Source organism: Oncorhynchus masou, chromosome 15 (assembly GCF_036934945.1).
Source record: "Oncorhynchus masou masou isolate Uvic2021 chromosome 15, UVic_Omas_1.1, whole genome shotgun sequence".
NCBI classification, from domain to species: domain Eukaryota; kingdom Metazoa; phylum Chordata; class Actinopteri; order Salmoniformes; family Salmonidae; genus Oncorhynchus; species Oncorhynchus masou.
The window spans coordinates 75703081-75719495 of NC_088226.1; the positions used below are offsets into that span (position 1 = coordinate 75703081).

At 44.3% G+C, this 16415-nt stretch overlaps 1 protein-coding gene across 1 annotated transcript in view; it reads right to left on the reverse strand.

Annotated features, from left to right (window-relative positions):
* The window catches only part of LOC135556809 (anoctamin-1-like), a 191368-nt gene that overhangs the window by 39013 nt on the left and 135940 nt on the right, over positions 1-16415 (reverse strand). Inside the window, 1 exon segment of the mRNA XM_064990257.1 lies at positions 729-930. Within this exon segment, the coding sequence (XP_064846329.1) occupies positions 729-930 (202 nt within the window).

Genomic DNA, 16415 nt, shown 5'->3' on the forward strand with positions numbered 1-16415 from the left:
TTAGGGTGAGGGTCAGTGTTAGGGTCAGGTTAGTGTTACCCAGTTTAGTTAGCCAGACAGCCAAACAGCGATAGGGTCAGTGTTAGGGTCAGTGTTACCCAGTTCAGTCAGCCAGACAGCGATAGGGTCAGTGTCAGGGTTAGTGTTAGGGTGAGGGTCAGGTTTGTTTTAGTGTTACCCAGTTTAGTCAGCCAGACAGCAATAGGGTCAGTGTTAGTGTTAGGGTGAGGGTCAGGTTTGTTTTAGTGTTACCCAGTTTAGTCAGCCAGACAGCGATAGGGTCAGTGTTAGGGTGAGGGTCAGGTTAGTGTTAGTGTTACCCAGTTTAGTCAGCCAGACAGTGATAGGGTCAGTGTTAGTGTGAGGGTCAGGTTTGTTTTAGTGTTACCCAGTTTAGTCAGCCAGACAGTGATAGGGTCAGTGTTAGGGTGAGGGTCAGGTTTGTTTTAGTGTTACCCAGTTTAGTCAGCCAGACAGTGATAGGGTCAGTGTTAGGGTGAGGGTCAGGTTTGTTTTAGTGTTACCCAGTTTAGTCAGCCAGACAGTGATAGGGTCAGTGTTAGGGTGAGGGTCAGGTTTGTTTTAGTGTTACCCAGTTTAGTCAGCCAGACAGTGATAGGGTCAGTGTTAGGGTGAGGGTCAGGTTTGTTTTAGTGTTACCCAGTTTAGTCAGCCAGACAGCGATAGTGTCAGTGTTAGGGTGAGGGTCAGGTAAGTGTTAGTGTTACCCAGTTTAGTCAGCCAGACAGCGATAGCTCCGTAGATCTCATCCAGTATCAATACAACAAGCAGGTTGATGATGATGGCAGTGGTGGTGACGGTCATCCTAACAGAGGCCTTGGCCTCAGGGTCTGGGTTCATGGACCAGATAGACAGCATGGTGATACGATACAGGATCACTCCAAACACTGCGGAAAATGTTACCCCCATCTAACACAAACACACATACAGGAAATTATCAACAAAAATACAGGATAGAGTGATATAAAGCTAACTATTGTAATTAGCCTGTATACGTATTGTTCGCTATATAATCAAATTAAACTTTATTTGTCAAATGCGCCGAATACAACAAGTGTAGACCTTTTTTATTTTACTTCACCTTTATTTAACCAGGTAGGCTAGTTGAGAACAAGTTCCCTTTATTTAACCAGGTAGGCTAGTTGGGAACAAGTTCCCTTTATTTAACCAGGTAGGCTAGTTGAGAACAAGTTCCCTTTATTTAACCAGGTAGGCTAGTTGAGAACAAGTTCCCTTTATTTAACCAGGTAGGCTAGTTGAGAACAAGTTCTCATTTGCAACTGCGACCTGGCCAAGATAAAGCGAAGCAGTTCGACACATACAACAACACAGAGTTACACATGGAATAAACAAATATACAATTAATAATAGAGTAGAAAAATCTATAAACAGCCTGTGCAAATGAGGTAGGATAAGGGGGGTAAGACAATAAATAGGCCATAGTGGCAAAATAATTAGACTTTAGCAATTAAACACTGGAATAGTAGGATGTGCAGAAGATGAATGTGCAAGTTGAGATACTGGGGTGCAAAGGAGCAAGAAAAATAAATACAGTATGGGGATGAGGTAGATTGGATGGGCTATTTACAGATGAGCTATGTACAGGTGCAGAGATCTGTGAGCTGCTCTAACAGCTGGTGCTTAAAGCTAGTGAGGGAGGTAAGAGTCTCCAGCTTCAGAGATTTTTGCAATTCGTTCCAGTCATTGGCAGCAGAGAACTGGAAGGAGAGGCGGCCAAAGGAAGAATTGGCTTTGGGGGTGACTAGTGAGATATACCTGCTGGAGCTCGTGCTACGGGTGGGTGCTGCTATGGTGACCAGTGAGCTGAGGTAAGGCTGGGCTTTACCTAGCAGAGACTTGTAGATGACACCTTACTGTGAAATGCTTACAAGCTCTTAACATCAGTGTAGTTCAAGAGTTAAGAAAATATTTACCAAATAAACTAAAGTAAAAAAATAATATAAATTAACACAATAACATAACAATAACGAGGCAATATACAGGTTAGTGTTAGGGTGAGGGTTAGTGTCAGGGTGAGGGTTAGTGTCAGGGTGAGGGTTAGTGTCAGGGTGAGGGTTAGTGTTAAGGTGAGGGTTAGTGTCAGGGTGAGGGTTAGTGTTAAGGTGAGGGTTAGTGTCAGGGTGAGGGTTAGTGTTAAGGTGTGGGTTAGTGTCAGGGTGAGGGTTAGTGTCAGGGTGAGGGTTAGTGTTAAGGTGAGGGTTAGTGTCAGGGTGAGGGTTAGTGTTAAGGTGAGGGTTAGTGTCAGGGTGAGGGTTAGTGTTAAGGTGAGGGTTAGTGTCAGGGTGAGGGTTAGTGTTAAGGTGTGGGTTAGTGTTAAGGTCAGGATTAGTGCTAATGTGAGGGTTAGTGTCAGGGTGAGGGTTAGTGTTAAGGTGAGGGTTAGTGTCAGGGTGAGGGTTAGTGTTAAGGTGAGGGTTAGTGTCAGGGTGAGGGTTAGTGTTAAGGTGAGGGTTAGTGTCAGGGTGAGGGTTAGTGTCAGGGTGAGGGTTAGTGTTAAGGTGTGGGTTAGTGTCAGGGTGAGGGTTAGTGTTAAGGTGAGGGTTAGTGTCAGGGTGAGGGTTAGTGTTAAGGTGTGGGTTAGTGTTAAGGTCAGGATTAGTGCTAATGTGAGGATGTGTTATGTGAGCCAGGGTTAGGGTTAAAACAAATTGGTGTGGGGTAAATGTAATAGTCCGGTGGCCATCTGATTAATTGTTCAGCAGTCTTATGGCTTGGGGGTAGAATCTGTAAAGGAGCCTTTTGGTCTTAGACTTAGAGCTCCGGTAATGCTTGTCGTGTGATAGCAGAGAAAACAGTATATGACTTGGGTGACTGGAGAATTTTATGGGCTTTCCTCTCACACCACCTATTATATAGTTCCTGGATTGCAGGAAGCTTGGCCCCGGTGATGTACTGGGCCGTACGCACTACCCTCTGTAGCGCCTTGCGGTCAGATGCTGAGCAGTTGCCATACCAGGCGGTGATGCAACCGGTCAGGATGCTCTCGATGGTGCAGCTACTTCTGAGGATCTGGGGACCCATGCCAAATCTTTTCAGTCTCCTGAGGGACAAAAGGTTTTGTCGTGCTATCTTCATGACGGTCTTGGTTTGTTTGGACCATGATAGTTTGTTGATGATGTGGACACCAAGGAACTTGTAACTCACTCCACTACAGCCCCATTGATGTTAATGGGGGCCTGTTCGGTCCACCTTTTCCTGTCATCCACGATCAACTCCTTTGTCTTGCTCACATTGAGGGAGAGGTTGTTGTCCTGCACCACACTACCAGTTCTCTGACCGCCTTCCTACAGGCTGTCTCATCATTGTCGGTGATCAGGCCTACCACTGTTGTGTCGTCAACAAACTTAATGGTGTTGGAGTCGTGTTTGGCCACGCAGTTGTGGGTGAACAGGGAGTACAGAAGGGGACTAAGTACACACCCCTGAGGGGCCCCAGTGTTGAGGATCAGTGTGGCAGATGTGTTGTTGCCTACCCTTACCACCTGGGGGTGGCACCCTCAGGAAGTCCAGGATCCATTTGCAGAGAGAAGTGTTTAGTCCCAGGGTCCTTAGCTTAGTGATGAGCTTCATGGGCACTATGGTGTTGAACTCTGAGCTGAAGTCAATGAACAGCATTCTCACATAGGTGTTCCTTATGTCGCGGTATGCAAATTGGAGATGTCCTAGGGTATCCGGGAGGATGCTGTTGATGTGAGTCATGACCAGCCTTTCAAAGCACTTTATGGCTACTGACGTGAGGGCTATGGGGCGGTAATCATTTAGGCAGGTTACCTTCGCTTCATTGGGCACAGGGACTATGGTGGGTGCTTGAAACATGTAGGTATTACAGACTCAGTCAGTCAAAGGTTGAAAATGTCAGTGAAGACACCTGCCAGTTGGTCCACGCATGTTTTGAGTACACCTCCTAGTAATCCATCTGGCCCCTCGGCTTTGTGAATGACCTGTTTAAAGGTATTGCTCACATCGGCTACCGAGAATGTTATCGCACTCTCCTGGTGCTCTCCTGCATGCTTCAGTGTTGCTTGCCTTGAAGCGAGCAAAAAAGGCATTTAGCTCATCTGGTAGGCTCGCGTCACTGGGCAGCTCGCGTCTGGGTTTCCCTTTTTAGCCAGTAATAGTTTTCAAGCCCTGCCACTGCCGACGAGCGTCAGAGCCGGTGTAGTAGTATTCAATCTTAATCCTGTATTGGTGCTTTCCTTGTTTGATGGTTCGTCGGAGGGCATAGCGGGATTTCTTATAGGCGTCTAGATTAGTGTCCCTCTCTTTGAAAGCATCAGCTCTAGCCTTTAGCTCGATACCGATGTTGCCTGTAATCCATGGCTTCTGGTTGGGATATGTATTTACGGTCATTGTGGGGGGGGGGCGTCGTCAATGCACTTATTGATGAAGCTTGTGATTGAGGTGGTATACTCTTCAATGCCATTGGATGTATCCCGGAACATTTTCCAGTCTGCGCTAGCAAAAAAAGTTCTGTAGTGTAGCATCCGCATCATCTGACCACTTATTGAGTGAGTCACTGGTACTTCCTGCTTTGGTTTTTGCTTGTAAGCAGGAATCAGGAGGATATAATTGTAGTCAGATTTGCCAAGGGAGGGCAGGGGAGAGCTTTGTGCTCATCTGTGTGTAATGTAAAGGTGGTCAAGAGTTTTATTCCTCTGGTTGCACGTGACATGCTGGCAAAAAAATTGGTAAAACTGATTTAAGTTTGCCTGCATTAAAGTCCCCGGCCACTAGGAGAGACACTTCTGGGTGAGCATTTTCTTGTTTGCTTATGGCCTTATAGAGTTGCTTGAGTGCGGTCTTAGTGCCAGCATCGGTCTATGGTGGTAAATAGACGGTGAGGAATAAAAATAGATGAGAACTCTTGGTAGACAGTGTGGTCTACAGCTTTTCATAAGTTACTCTACCTCAGGCAAGCAATACCTTGAGACTTCTTTAATATTAGACGTCGTGCACCAGCTGTTATTGACAAAAACACACCCCCACTCCTCGTCTTACCAGCCGTAGCTTCTCTGTTCTCTCTTTCTCGCCTGACTCTTTAAAGGAAAAGTTTTCTTCCAGTTCGTGGTGAGTAACCCCAGTTCTGATGTCCAGAAGATATTTTCGGTCATAAGAGATGGTAGTAGCAACATTATGTACAAAATACATTTTAAAAATAATTTACAGACAACGCAAAAAAACTAACAAAATAGCACAATTCGTTACGGGCATGTAAAACGTCAACCATCCTCTTCGGCGCCATCTCATTATTAACTTGTATTAGCATTGTTAGCTATCTAACTATCATTACTAGTCTGTATTGTAGATAGGTAGCCATCATTACTAACTTGTATTAGCAAATGTCCTGTGGTACTCTGTGATTGTCCAGTGGTATTCATGGGAAATGTAAACCAGAAAGTACCACAAAGATCCATGATTGAGTCTTTGAGTGTTTCAATGAAGAGATTGAGATGAAACTGTCCAGTTTGAGTGTTTGTTGCAGCTTGTTCCAGTCGCTAGCTGCAGCGAACTGAAAAGAGGAACGACCCAGGGATGTGTCTGCTTTGAAGACCTTAAACAGAATGGGACTGGCAGAATGGGTGTTGTATGTGGAGGATGAGGGCTGCAGTAAATATCTCAGATAGGGGGAGTGAGGAGTACTGGGGGGAGTCTGGAGTACTTCTCCTGTCTTATCCGGTGTGCTGTGTGAATTTAAGTATGCTCTCTCTAATTCTCTCTTTCTCTCTTTCTTTCTCTCTCTCGGATGACCTGAGCCGTAGGACCATGCCTCAGGACTACCTGGCATGATGACTCCTTGCTGTCCCCAGTCCACCTGGCCGTGCTGCTGCTCCAGTTTCAACTGTTCTGCCTGCGGCTATGGAATCCTGACCTGTTCACCGGACACGCTACCTGTCCCAGACCTATTATTTGACCATGCTGGTCATTTTTGAACATTTTAACATCTTGGTCATGTTCTGTTATAATCTCCACCCGGCACAGCCAGAAGAGGACTGGCCACCCCTCATAGCCTGGTTCCTCTCTAGGTTTCTTCCTAGGTTTTGGCCTTTCTTTGGGAGTTTTTCCGAGCCAACGTGCTTCAACACTTGCATTGCTTGCTGTTTGGGGTTTTAGGCTGGGTTTCTGTACAGCACTTTGAGATATCAGCTGGGCTATATAAATACATTTGATTTGATTTTGATTTGAGTGAGGCTTAAGAGGGTTTAATAAATAAGCATCAACCAATGGGTCTTGCGACAGGTACACAGAGATGACCAGTTTACAGAGGAGTATAGAGTGCAGTGATGTGTCCTATAAGGAGCATTGGTGGCAAATCTGATGGCCAAATGGTAAAGTACATCTAGCCGCTCGAGAGCACACTTACCTGCCGATCTATAAATTATGTCTCCATAATCTAACATGGGAAGGATGGTCATTTGAATCAGGGTTAGTTTGGCAGCTGTTGTGAAAGAGGAGCGATTACGATTGAGGAAACCAAGTCTAGATTTAACTTAAGCCTGCAGCTTTGATATGTAATGAGAGAAGGACAGTGCACCGTCTAGCCATACTCCCAAGTACTTGTATGAGGGGACTACGTCAAACTCTAGACCCTCAGAGGTAGTAATCACACCTGTGGGGAGAGGGGCATTCTTCTTACCAAACCACATGACCTTTGTTTTGGAGGTGTCAGAACAAGGTTAAGGGTAGAGAAAGCTTGTTGGACACTAAGAAAGCTTTGTTGTAGAGCATTTAACACATAATCCGGGGAGGGGCCAGCTGAGTGTATGACTGTATCATCTGCATATAAATGGATGAGAGAGCTTCCTACTGCCTGAGCTATGTTGTTGACGTAAATTGAGAAGAGCTTGGGGCCTAGGATGGAGCCTTGGGGTACTCCCTTGGTGACAGGCAGTGGCTGAGACAGCAGATTTTCTGACTTTATACACTGCACTCTTCGAGAGAGGTAGTTAGCAAACCAGGCCAAAGACACCTCAGAGACACCAATACTCCTTAGCCGGACCACAATAATGGAATGGTCTACCGTATCAAAAGCTTTGGCCAAGTCAATAAAAATAGCAGCACAACATTGATTAGAATCAAGGGCAATGATGACATCATTGAGGACCTTTAAGGTTGTAGTGACACATCCATAACCTGAGCGGAAATCAGATTGCATACCATAGAGAATACTATAGACATCAAGAAAGCCAGTCAGTTGATTATTGGCACCTCCTCAGAAAGGAGAGACAGGTTAAAAAGGTCAGAGATAGGCTTGATGATGACAGGGGCAGCAAGTTTCAGGGGCTCCTCTAGCACATCAGACTCAGTGACTGCCTGCAGGGAGAAACTTTGTAGCAGGGCAGGGGAAAAAGAGGGAGAAGCATCGGGGATAGTCACATTACAAAGGGTGGGAGATGAGGAAATGTTGGCTTTGAAAGTTTAATGCCTAAAACCAGCAAATCAAATTGTTTGGGGACAGACTTGGTGGAGACAACCGAGCACTGACGGTGATCCTTGATAAAGATTGCCACTCCCACACCTTTGGAAGATCTGTCTTGCTGAAAAAGGTTATAACCAGAAAGGTTAACATCAGCATTCAAAACACTCTTCCTTAACCACGTCTCAGTAACGACCAACACATCTGGATTGGAGCTGTGAACCCACACTTTCAATTGATCCATTTGAGGTAATAAGCTTCTTGTGTTAACGTGCAGAAAACCCAGGCTTTTACGAGAGCAGAAATCAGTGATATCAGAGCACCAGTCAGAATTGGGCCTAGCAACAGTAGATGGCCCAGGGTGAACATGCACATTTCCAGATATCATCAACAGTAATACAATCAAGGCACGGCATAGTACAGGGAGATCTCTGCAGTGCTGATTTATGACATCTGAATGTGTATTAGATGGCAACAAGGTCATATTGTACAGCAATTTCATCAGGTAACATGAATACAAAGCCAGCGAGAGGTGGTTAGAATAGGATGGGAGGCCAAGAGTCGGTGTAACCAATAGAGAATCAGAGTCCCGAGTGTGGGAACAAACAGTCTGTCCCACGGATTGGTAAAGAAAGTTTGTAGTCAACAAAGCACCCAGGAGTCATGAGACAAAAAGAAAAACGCACAAGAACATTTTTAAATTTATAAAGACATTATACACCATATAGGGCCAGAGTTTAAAACCTGTGCTGTTTGTAACTACTTGTGATAGAAGTATAGAAGGATGGTGATATATAGAGTGATAAGAGGTATAGAAGGATAAAATGGTAATTAGAGGAATAAAAGTAAATAGCGATGGAGTGATAGATTGAGGTATAGAAGGATAATTTGAGGTATAGAAGGATAGAGTGATTGACGTATCAAAGATAGTAATAGATAGAAGTACAAAAGGATAGAGAAGGATAGAGGTATAGAAGGATAGGTTGATAGATATAGGTATTGATTGAGGTATAGAAGGATAGAGCAGAGGATAGAGGTATGAAAGGAAAGAGTAATATTTAGAGGTATAGAGTGATATATAAATGTATAGAGTGATGAGGTGTAAAAGGATAGATTGATAAATGTATAAAAAGAGTGATTATAAATGGAGGTATATATTCATACTTAGAGATATAGATGGACAGAGTGTTAGATGGAGGTATAGAAGGGTAGAGTGCTAGATGGAGATATAGAAGGATAGCGTGCTAGATGGAGGTATAGAAGGATAGCGTGCTAGTTGGGGGTATAGAAGGATAGCGTGCGAGATGGGGGTATAGAAGGATAGCGCGCGAGATGGGGGTATAGAAGGATAGCGTGAGAGATTTGGGTATAGAAGGATAGCGTGCGAGATGGGGGTATAGAAGGATAGCGTGCAAGATGGGGGTATAGAAGCATAGAAGGACAGAGTGCTAGATGGAGGTATAGAAGGATATAGTGCTAGATGGAGGTATAGAAGGATATAGTGCTAGATGGAGGTATAGAGGGATGTAATGCTAGATGGAGGTATAGAGGGATATAATGCTAGATGGAGGTATAGAAAGGTAGAGTGCAAGATGGGGGTGAATGATAGCATGCTAGATGGAGGTATAGAAGGATAGAAGGACAGTGCTAGATGGAGGTATAGAAGGACAGAGTGCTAGATGGAGGTATAGAAGCATATAGTGCTAGATGGAGGTATAGAAGGATATAGTGCTAGATGGAGGTATAGAGGGATGTAATGCTAGATGGAGGTATAGAAAGGTAGAGTGCTAGATGGGGGTATAGAATGATAGCATGCTAGATGGAGGTATAGAAGGATAGAAGGACAGTGCTAGATGGAGGTATAGAAGGATATAATGCTAGATGGAGGTATTGAAGGATATAGTGCCACAGAGGTATAGATGGACAGTGTTAGATAGAGGTATAGATAGAGGTAAAGAAGGATAGTGTGCTAGACGGAGGTATAGAAGGATAGTGTGCTAGATGGAGGTATAGAAGGATAGTGTGCTAGATGGAGGTATAGAATGATAGCGTGCTAGATGGAGGTATAGAATGATAGCGTGCTAGATGGAGGTATAGAAGGATAGCATGCTAGATGGAGGTATAGAAGGATATAGTGCCACAGAGGTATAGATGGACAGTGTTAGATAGAGGTATAAATAGAGGTATAGAAGGATAGAGTGCCACATAGAGGTATAGAAGGATAGAGTGCCAGACGGAGGTATAGAAGGATAGTGTGCTAGACAGAGGTATAGAAGGATAGTGTGCTAGACGGAGGTATAGAAGGATAGTGTGCTAGACGGAGGTATAGAAGGATAGTGTGCTAGACGGAGGTATAGAAGGATAGTGTGCTAGACGGAGGTATAGAAGGATAGTGTGCTAGACAGAGGTATAGAAGGATAGTGTGCTAGACAGAGGTATAGAAGGATAGTGTGCTAGACGGAGGTATAGAAGGATAGTGTGCTAGATGGAGGTATAGAAGGATAGTGTGCTAGATGGAGGTATAGAAGGATAGTGTGCTAGATGGAGGTATAGAAGGATAGTGTGCTAGATTAGGTATAGAAGGATAGTGTGCTAGATTAGGTATAGAAGGATAGTGAGCTAGATGGAGGTATAGAATGATAGCGTGCTAGATGGAGGTATAGAAGGATAGCATGAGAGATTTGGGTATAGAAGGATAGCGTGCGAGATGGGGGTATAGAAGGATAGCGTGCAAGATGGGGGTATAGAAGGATAGCGTGCCGGATGGAGGTATAGAAGGATAGAAGGACAGAGTGCTAGATGGAGGTATAGAAGGATATAGTGCTAGATGGAGGTATAGAAGGATATAGTGCTAGATGGAGGTATAGAGGGATGTAATGCTAGATGGAGGTATAGAAAGGTAGAGTGCTAGATGGGGGTATAGAATGATAGCATGCTAGATGGAGGTATAGAAGGATAGAAGGACAGTGCTAGATGGAGGTATAGAAGGATATAGTGCCACAGAGGTATAGATGGACAGTGTTAGATAGAGGTATAAATAGAGGTATAGAAGGATAGAGTGCCACATAGAGGTATAGAAGGATAGAGTGCCAGACGGAGGTATAGAAGGATAGTGTGCTAGACGGAGGTATAGAAGGATAGTGTGCTAGACGGAGGTATAGAAGGATAGTGTGCTAGACGGAGGTATAGAAGGATAGTGTGCTAGACGGAGGTATAGAAGGATAGTGTGCTAGATGGAGGTATAGAAGGATAGTGTGCTAGATGGAGGTATAGAAGGATAGAGTGCTAGATGGGGGTATAGAAAGGTAGAGTGCTAGATGGGGGTATAGAATGATAGCATGCTAGATGGAGGTATAGGAGGATAGAAGGACAGTGCTAGATGGAGGTATAGAAGGATATAATGCTAGATGGAAGTATAGAAGGATATAATGCTAGATGGAGGTATAGAGGGATGTAATGCTCGATGGAGGTATAGAGGGATATAATGCTAGATGGAGGTATAGAAAGGTAGAGTGCTAGATGGGGGTATAGAAAGGTAGAGTGCTAGATGGGGGTATAGAATGATAGCATGCTAGATGGAGGTATAGGAGGATAGAAGGACAGTGCTAGATGGAGGTATAGAAGGATATAATGCTAGATGGAGGTATAGAAGGATATAGTGCCACAGGGTATAGATGGACAGTGTTAGAGAGAGGTATAGATAGAGGTATAGAAGGATAGAGTGCCACATAGAGGTATAGAAGGAGAGAGTGCCACAGAGGTATAGAAGGATAGTGTGCTAGACGGAGGTATAGAAGGATAGTGTGCTAGACGGAGGTATAGAAGGATAGTGAGCTAGACGGGGGTATAGAAGGATAGTGTGCTAGACGGAGGTATAGAAGGATAGAGTGCTAGATGGGGGTATAGAAAGGTAGAGTGCTAGATGGGGGTATAGAATGATAGCATGCTAGATGGAGGTATAGGAGGATAGAAGGACAGTGCTAGATGGAGGTATAGAAGGATATAATGCTAGATGGAAGTATAGAAGGATATAATGCTAGATGGAGGTATAGAGGGATGTAATGCTCGATGGAGGTATAGAGGGATATAATGCTAGATGGAGGTATAGAAAGGTAGAGTGCTAGATGGGGGTATAGAAAGGTAGAGTGCTAGATGGGGGTATAGAATGATAGCATGCTAGATGGAGGTATAGGAGGATAGAAGGACAGTGCTAGATGGAGGTATAGAAGGATATAATGCTAGATGGAGGTATAGAAGGATATAGTGCCACAGGGTATAGATGGACAGTGTTAGAGAGAGTATAGATAGAGGTATAGAAGGATAGAGTGCCACATAGAGGTATAGAAGGAGAGAGTGCCACAGAGGTATAGAAGGATAGTGTGCTAGACGGAGGTATAGAAGGATAGTGTGCTAGACGGAGGTATAGAAGGATAGTGAGCTAGACGGGGGTATAGAAGGATAGTGTGCTAGACGGAGGTATAGAAGGATAGTGTGCTAGACGGAGGTATAGAAGGATAGTGTGCTAGACGGAGGTATAGAAGTATAGTGTGCTAGACGGAGGTATAGAAGGATAGTGTGCTAGACGGAGGTATAGAAGGATAGTGTGCTAGACGGAGGTATAGAAGGATAGTGTGCTAGACAGATGTATAGAAGGATAGTGAGCTAGATGGAGGTATAGAAGGATAGTGTGCTAGACGGAGGTATAGAAGGATAGCATGCTAGATGGAGGTATAGAAGGATAGAAGGACAGTGCTAGATGGAGGTATAGAAGGATATAATGCTAGATGGAGGTATAGAGGGATGTAATGCTCGATGGAGGTATAGAGGGATATAATGCTAGATGGAGGTATAGAATGATAGCATGCTAGATGGAGGTATAGAAGGATAGAAGGACAGTGCTAGATGGAGGTATAGAAGGATAGTGTGCTAGACGGAGGTATAGAAGGATAGAGTGCTAGATGGGGGTATAGAACGGTAGAGTGCTAGATGGGGGTATAGAATGATAGCATGCTAGATGGAGGTATAGGAGGATAGAAGGACAGTGCTAGATGGAGGTATAGAAGGATATAATGCTAGATGGAAGTATAGAAGGATATAATGCTAGATGGAGGTATAGAGGGATGTAATGCTCGATGGAGGTATAGAGGGATATAATGCTAGATGGAGGTATAGAAAGGTAGAGTGCTAGATGGGGGTATAGAAAGGTAGAGTGCTAGATGGGGGTATAGAATGATAGCATGCTAGATGGAGGTATAGGAGGATAGAAGGACAGTGCTAGATGGAGGTATAGAAGGATATAATGCTAGATGGAGGTATAGAAGGATATAGTGCCACAGGGTATAGATGGACAGTGTTAGAGAGAGTATAGATAGAGGTATAGAAGGATAGAGTGCCACATAGAGGTATAGAAGGAGAGAGTGCCACAGAGGTATAGAAGGATAGTGTGCTAGACGGAGGTATAGAAGGATAGTGTGCTAGACGGAGGTATAGAAGGATAGTGAGCTAGACGGGGGTATAGAAGGATAGTGTGCTAGACGGAGGTATAGAAGGATAGTGTGCTAGACGGAGGTATAGAAGGATAGTGTGCTAGACGGAGGTATAGAAGTATAGTGTGCTAGACGGAGGTATAGAAGGATAGTGTGCTAGACGGAGGTATAGAAGGATAGTGTGCTAGACGGAGGTATAGAAGGATAGTGTGCTAGACAGATGTATAGAAGGATAGTGAGCTAGACGGAGGTATAGAAGGATAGTGTGCTAGACGGAGGTATAGAAGGATAGCATGCTAGATGGAGGTATAGAAGGATAGAAGGACAGTGCTAGATGGAGGTATAGAAGGATATAATGCTAGATGGAGGTATAGAGGGATGTAATGCTCGATGGAGGTATAGAGGGATATAATGCTAGATGGAGGTATAGAATGATAGCATGCTAGATGGAGGTATAGAAGGATAGAAGGACAGTGCTAGATGGAGGTATAGAAGGATATAATGCTAGATGGAGGTATAGAAGGATATAGTGCCACAGGGTATAGATGGACAGTGTTAGAGAGAGGTATAGATAGAGGTATAGAAGGATAGAGTGCCACATAGAGGTATAGAAGGAGAGAGTGCCACAGAGGTATAGAAGGATAGTGTGCTAGACGGAGGTATAGAAGGATAGTGTGCTAGACGGAGGTATAGAAGGATAGTGAGCTAGACGGAGTAATAGAAGGATAGTGTGCTAGACGGAGGTATAGAAGGATAGTGTGCTAGACGGAGGTATAGAAGGATAGTGTGCTAGACGGAGGTATAGAAGGATAGTGTGCTAGACGGAGGTATAGAAGGATAGTGTGCTAGACGGAGGTATAGAAGGATAGTGTGCTAGACAGAGGTATAGAAGGATAGTGTGCTAGACAGAGGTATAGAAGGATAGTGTGCTAGACAGAGGTATAGAAGGATAGTGAGCTAGATGGAGGTATAGAATGATAGCGTGCTAGATGGAGGTATAGAAGGATAGCGTGAGAGATTTGGGTATAGAAGGATAGCGTGCGAGATGGGGGTATAGAAGGATAGCGTGCAAGATGGGGGTATAGAAGGATAGCGTGCCGGATGGAGGTATAGAAGGATAGAAGGACAGAGTGCTAGATGGAGGTATAGAAGGATATAGTGCTAGATGGAGGTATAGAGGGATGTAATGCTCGATGAAGGTATAGAGGGATATAATGCTAGATGGAGGTATAGAAGGATATAGTGCCACAGGGTATAGATGGACAGTGTTAGAGAGAGGTATAGATAGAGGTATAGAAGGATAGAGTGCCACATAGAGGTATAGAAGGAGAGAGTGCCACAGAGGTATAGAAGGATAGTGTGCTAGACGGAGGTATAGAAGGATAGTGTGCTAGACGGAGGTATAGAAGGATAGTGAGCTAGACGGGGGTATAGAAGGATAGTGTGCTAGACGGAGGTATAGAAGGATAGTGTGCTAGACGGAGGTATAGAAGGATAGTGTGCTAGACGGAGGTATAGAAGTATAGTGTGCTAGACGGAGGTATAGAAGGATAGTGTGCTAGACGGAGGTATAGAAGGATAGTGTGCTAGACGGAGGTATAGAAGGATAGTGTGCTAGACAGATGTATAGAAGGATAGTGAGCTAGACGGAGGTATAGAAGGATAGTGTGCTAGACGGAGGTATAGAAGGATAGCATGCTAGATGGAGGTATAGAAGGATAGAAGGACAGTGCTAGATGGAGGTATAGAAGGATATAATGCTAGATGGAGGTATAGAGGGATGTAATGCTCGATGGAGGTATAGAGGGATATAATGCTAGATGGAGGTATAGAATGATAGCATGCTAGATGGAGGTATAGAAGGATAGAAGGACAGTGCTAGATGGAGGTATAGAAGGATATAATGCTAGATGGAGGTATAGAAGGATATAGTGCCACAGGGTATAGATGGACAGTGTTAGAGAGAGGTATAGATAGAGGTATAGAAGGATAGAGTGCCACATAGAGGTATAGAAGGAGAGAGTGCCACAGAGGTATAGAAGGATAGTGTGCTAGACGGAGGTATAGAAGGATAGTGTGCTAGACGGAGGTATAGAAGGATAGTGAGCTAGACGGAGTTATAGAAGGATAGTGTGCTAGACGGAGGTATAGAAGGATAGTGTGCTAGACGGAGGTATAGAAGGATAGTGTGCTAGACGGAGGTATAGAAGGATAGTGTGCTAGACGGAGGTATAGAAGGATAGTGTGCTAGACGGAGGTATAGAAGGATAGTGTGCTAGACAGAGGTATAGAAGGATAGTGTGCTAGACAGAGGTATAGAAGGATAGTGTGCTAGACAGAGGTATAGAAGGATAGTGAGCTAGATGGAGGTATAGAATGATAGCGTGCTAGATGGAGGTATAGAAGGATAGCGTGAGAGATTTGGGTATAGAAGGATAGCGTGCGAGATGGGGGTATAGAAGGATAGCGTGCAAGATGGGGGTATAGAAGGATAGCGTGCCGGATGGAGGTATAGAAGGATAGAAGGACAGAGTGCTAGATGGAGGTATAGAAGGATATAGTGCTAGATGGAGGTATAGAGGGATGTAATGCTCGATGAAGGTATAGAGGGATATAATGCTAGATGGAGGTATAGAAGGATATAGTGCCACAGGGTATAGATGGACAGTGTTAGAGAGAGGTATAGATAGAGGTATAGAAGGATAGAGTGCCACATAGAGGTATAGAAGGAGAGAGTGCCACAGAGGTATAGAAGGATAGTGTGCTAGACGGAGGTATAGAAGGATAGTGTGCTAGACGGAGGTATAGAAGGATAGTGAGCTAGACGGGGTATAGAAGGATAGTGTGCTAGACGGAGGTATAGAAGGATAGTGTGCTAGACGGAGGTATAGAAGGATAGTGTGCTAGACGGAGGTATAGAAGTATAGTGTGCTAGACGGAGGTATAGAAGGATAGTGTGCTAGACGGAGGTATAGAAGGATAGTGTGCTAGACGGAGGTATAGAAGGATAGTGTGCTAGACAGATGTATAGAAGGATAGTGAGCTAGACGGAGGTATAGAAGGATAGTGTGCTAGACGGAGGTATAGAAGGATAGCATGCTAGATGGAGGTATAGAAGGATAGAAGGACAGTGCTAGATGGAGGTATAGAAGGATATAATGCTAGATGGAGGTATAGAGGGATGTAATGCTCGATGGAGGTATAGAGGGATATAATGCTAGATGGAGGTATAGAATGATAGCATGCTAGATGGAGGTATAGAAGGATAGAAGGACAGTGCTAGATGGAGGTATAGAAGGATATAACGCTAGATGGAGGTATAGAAGGATATAGTGCCACAGGGTATAGATGGACAGTGTTAGAGAGAGGTATAGATAGAGGTATAGAAGGATAGAGTGCCACATAGAGGTATAGAAGGATAGTGTGCTAGACGGAGGTATAGAAGGATAGTGTGCTAGACGGAGGTATAGAAGG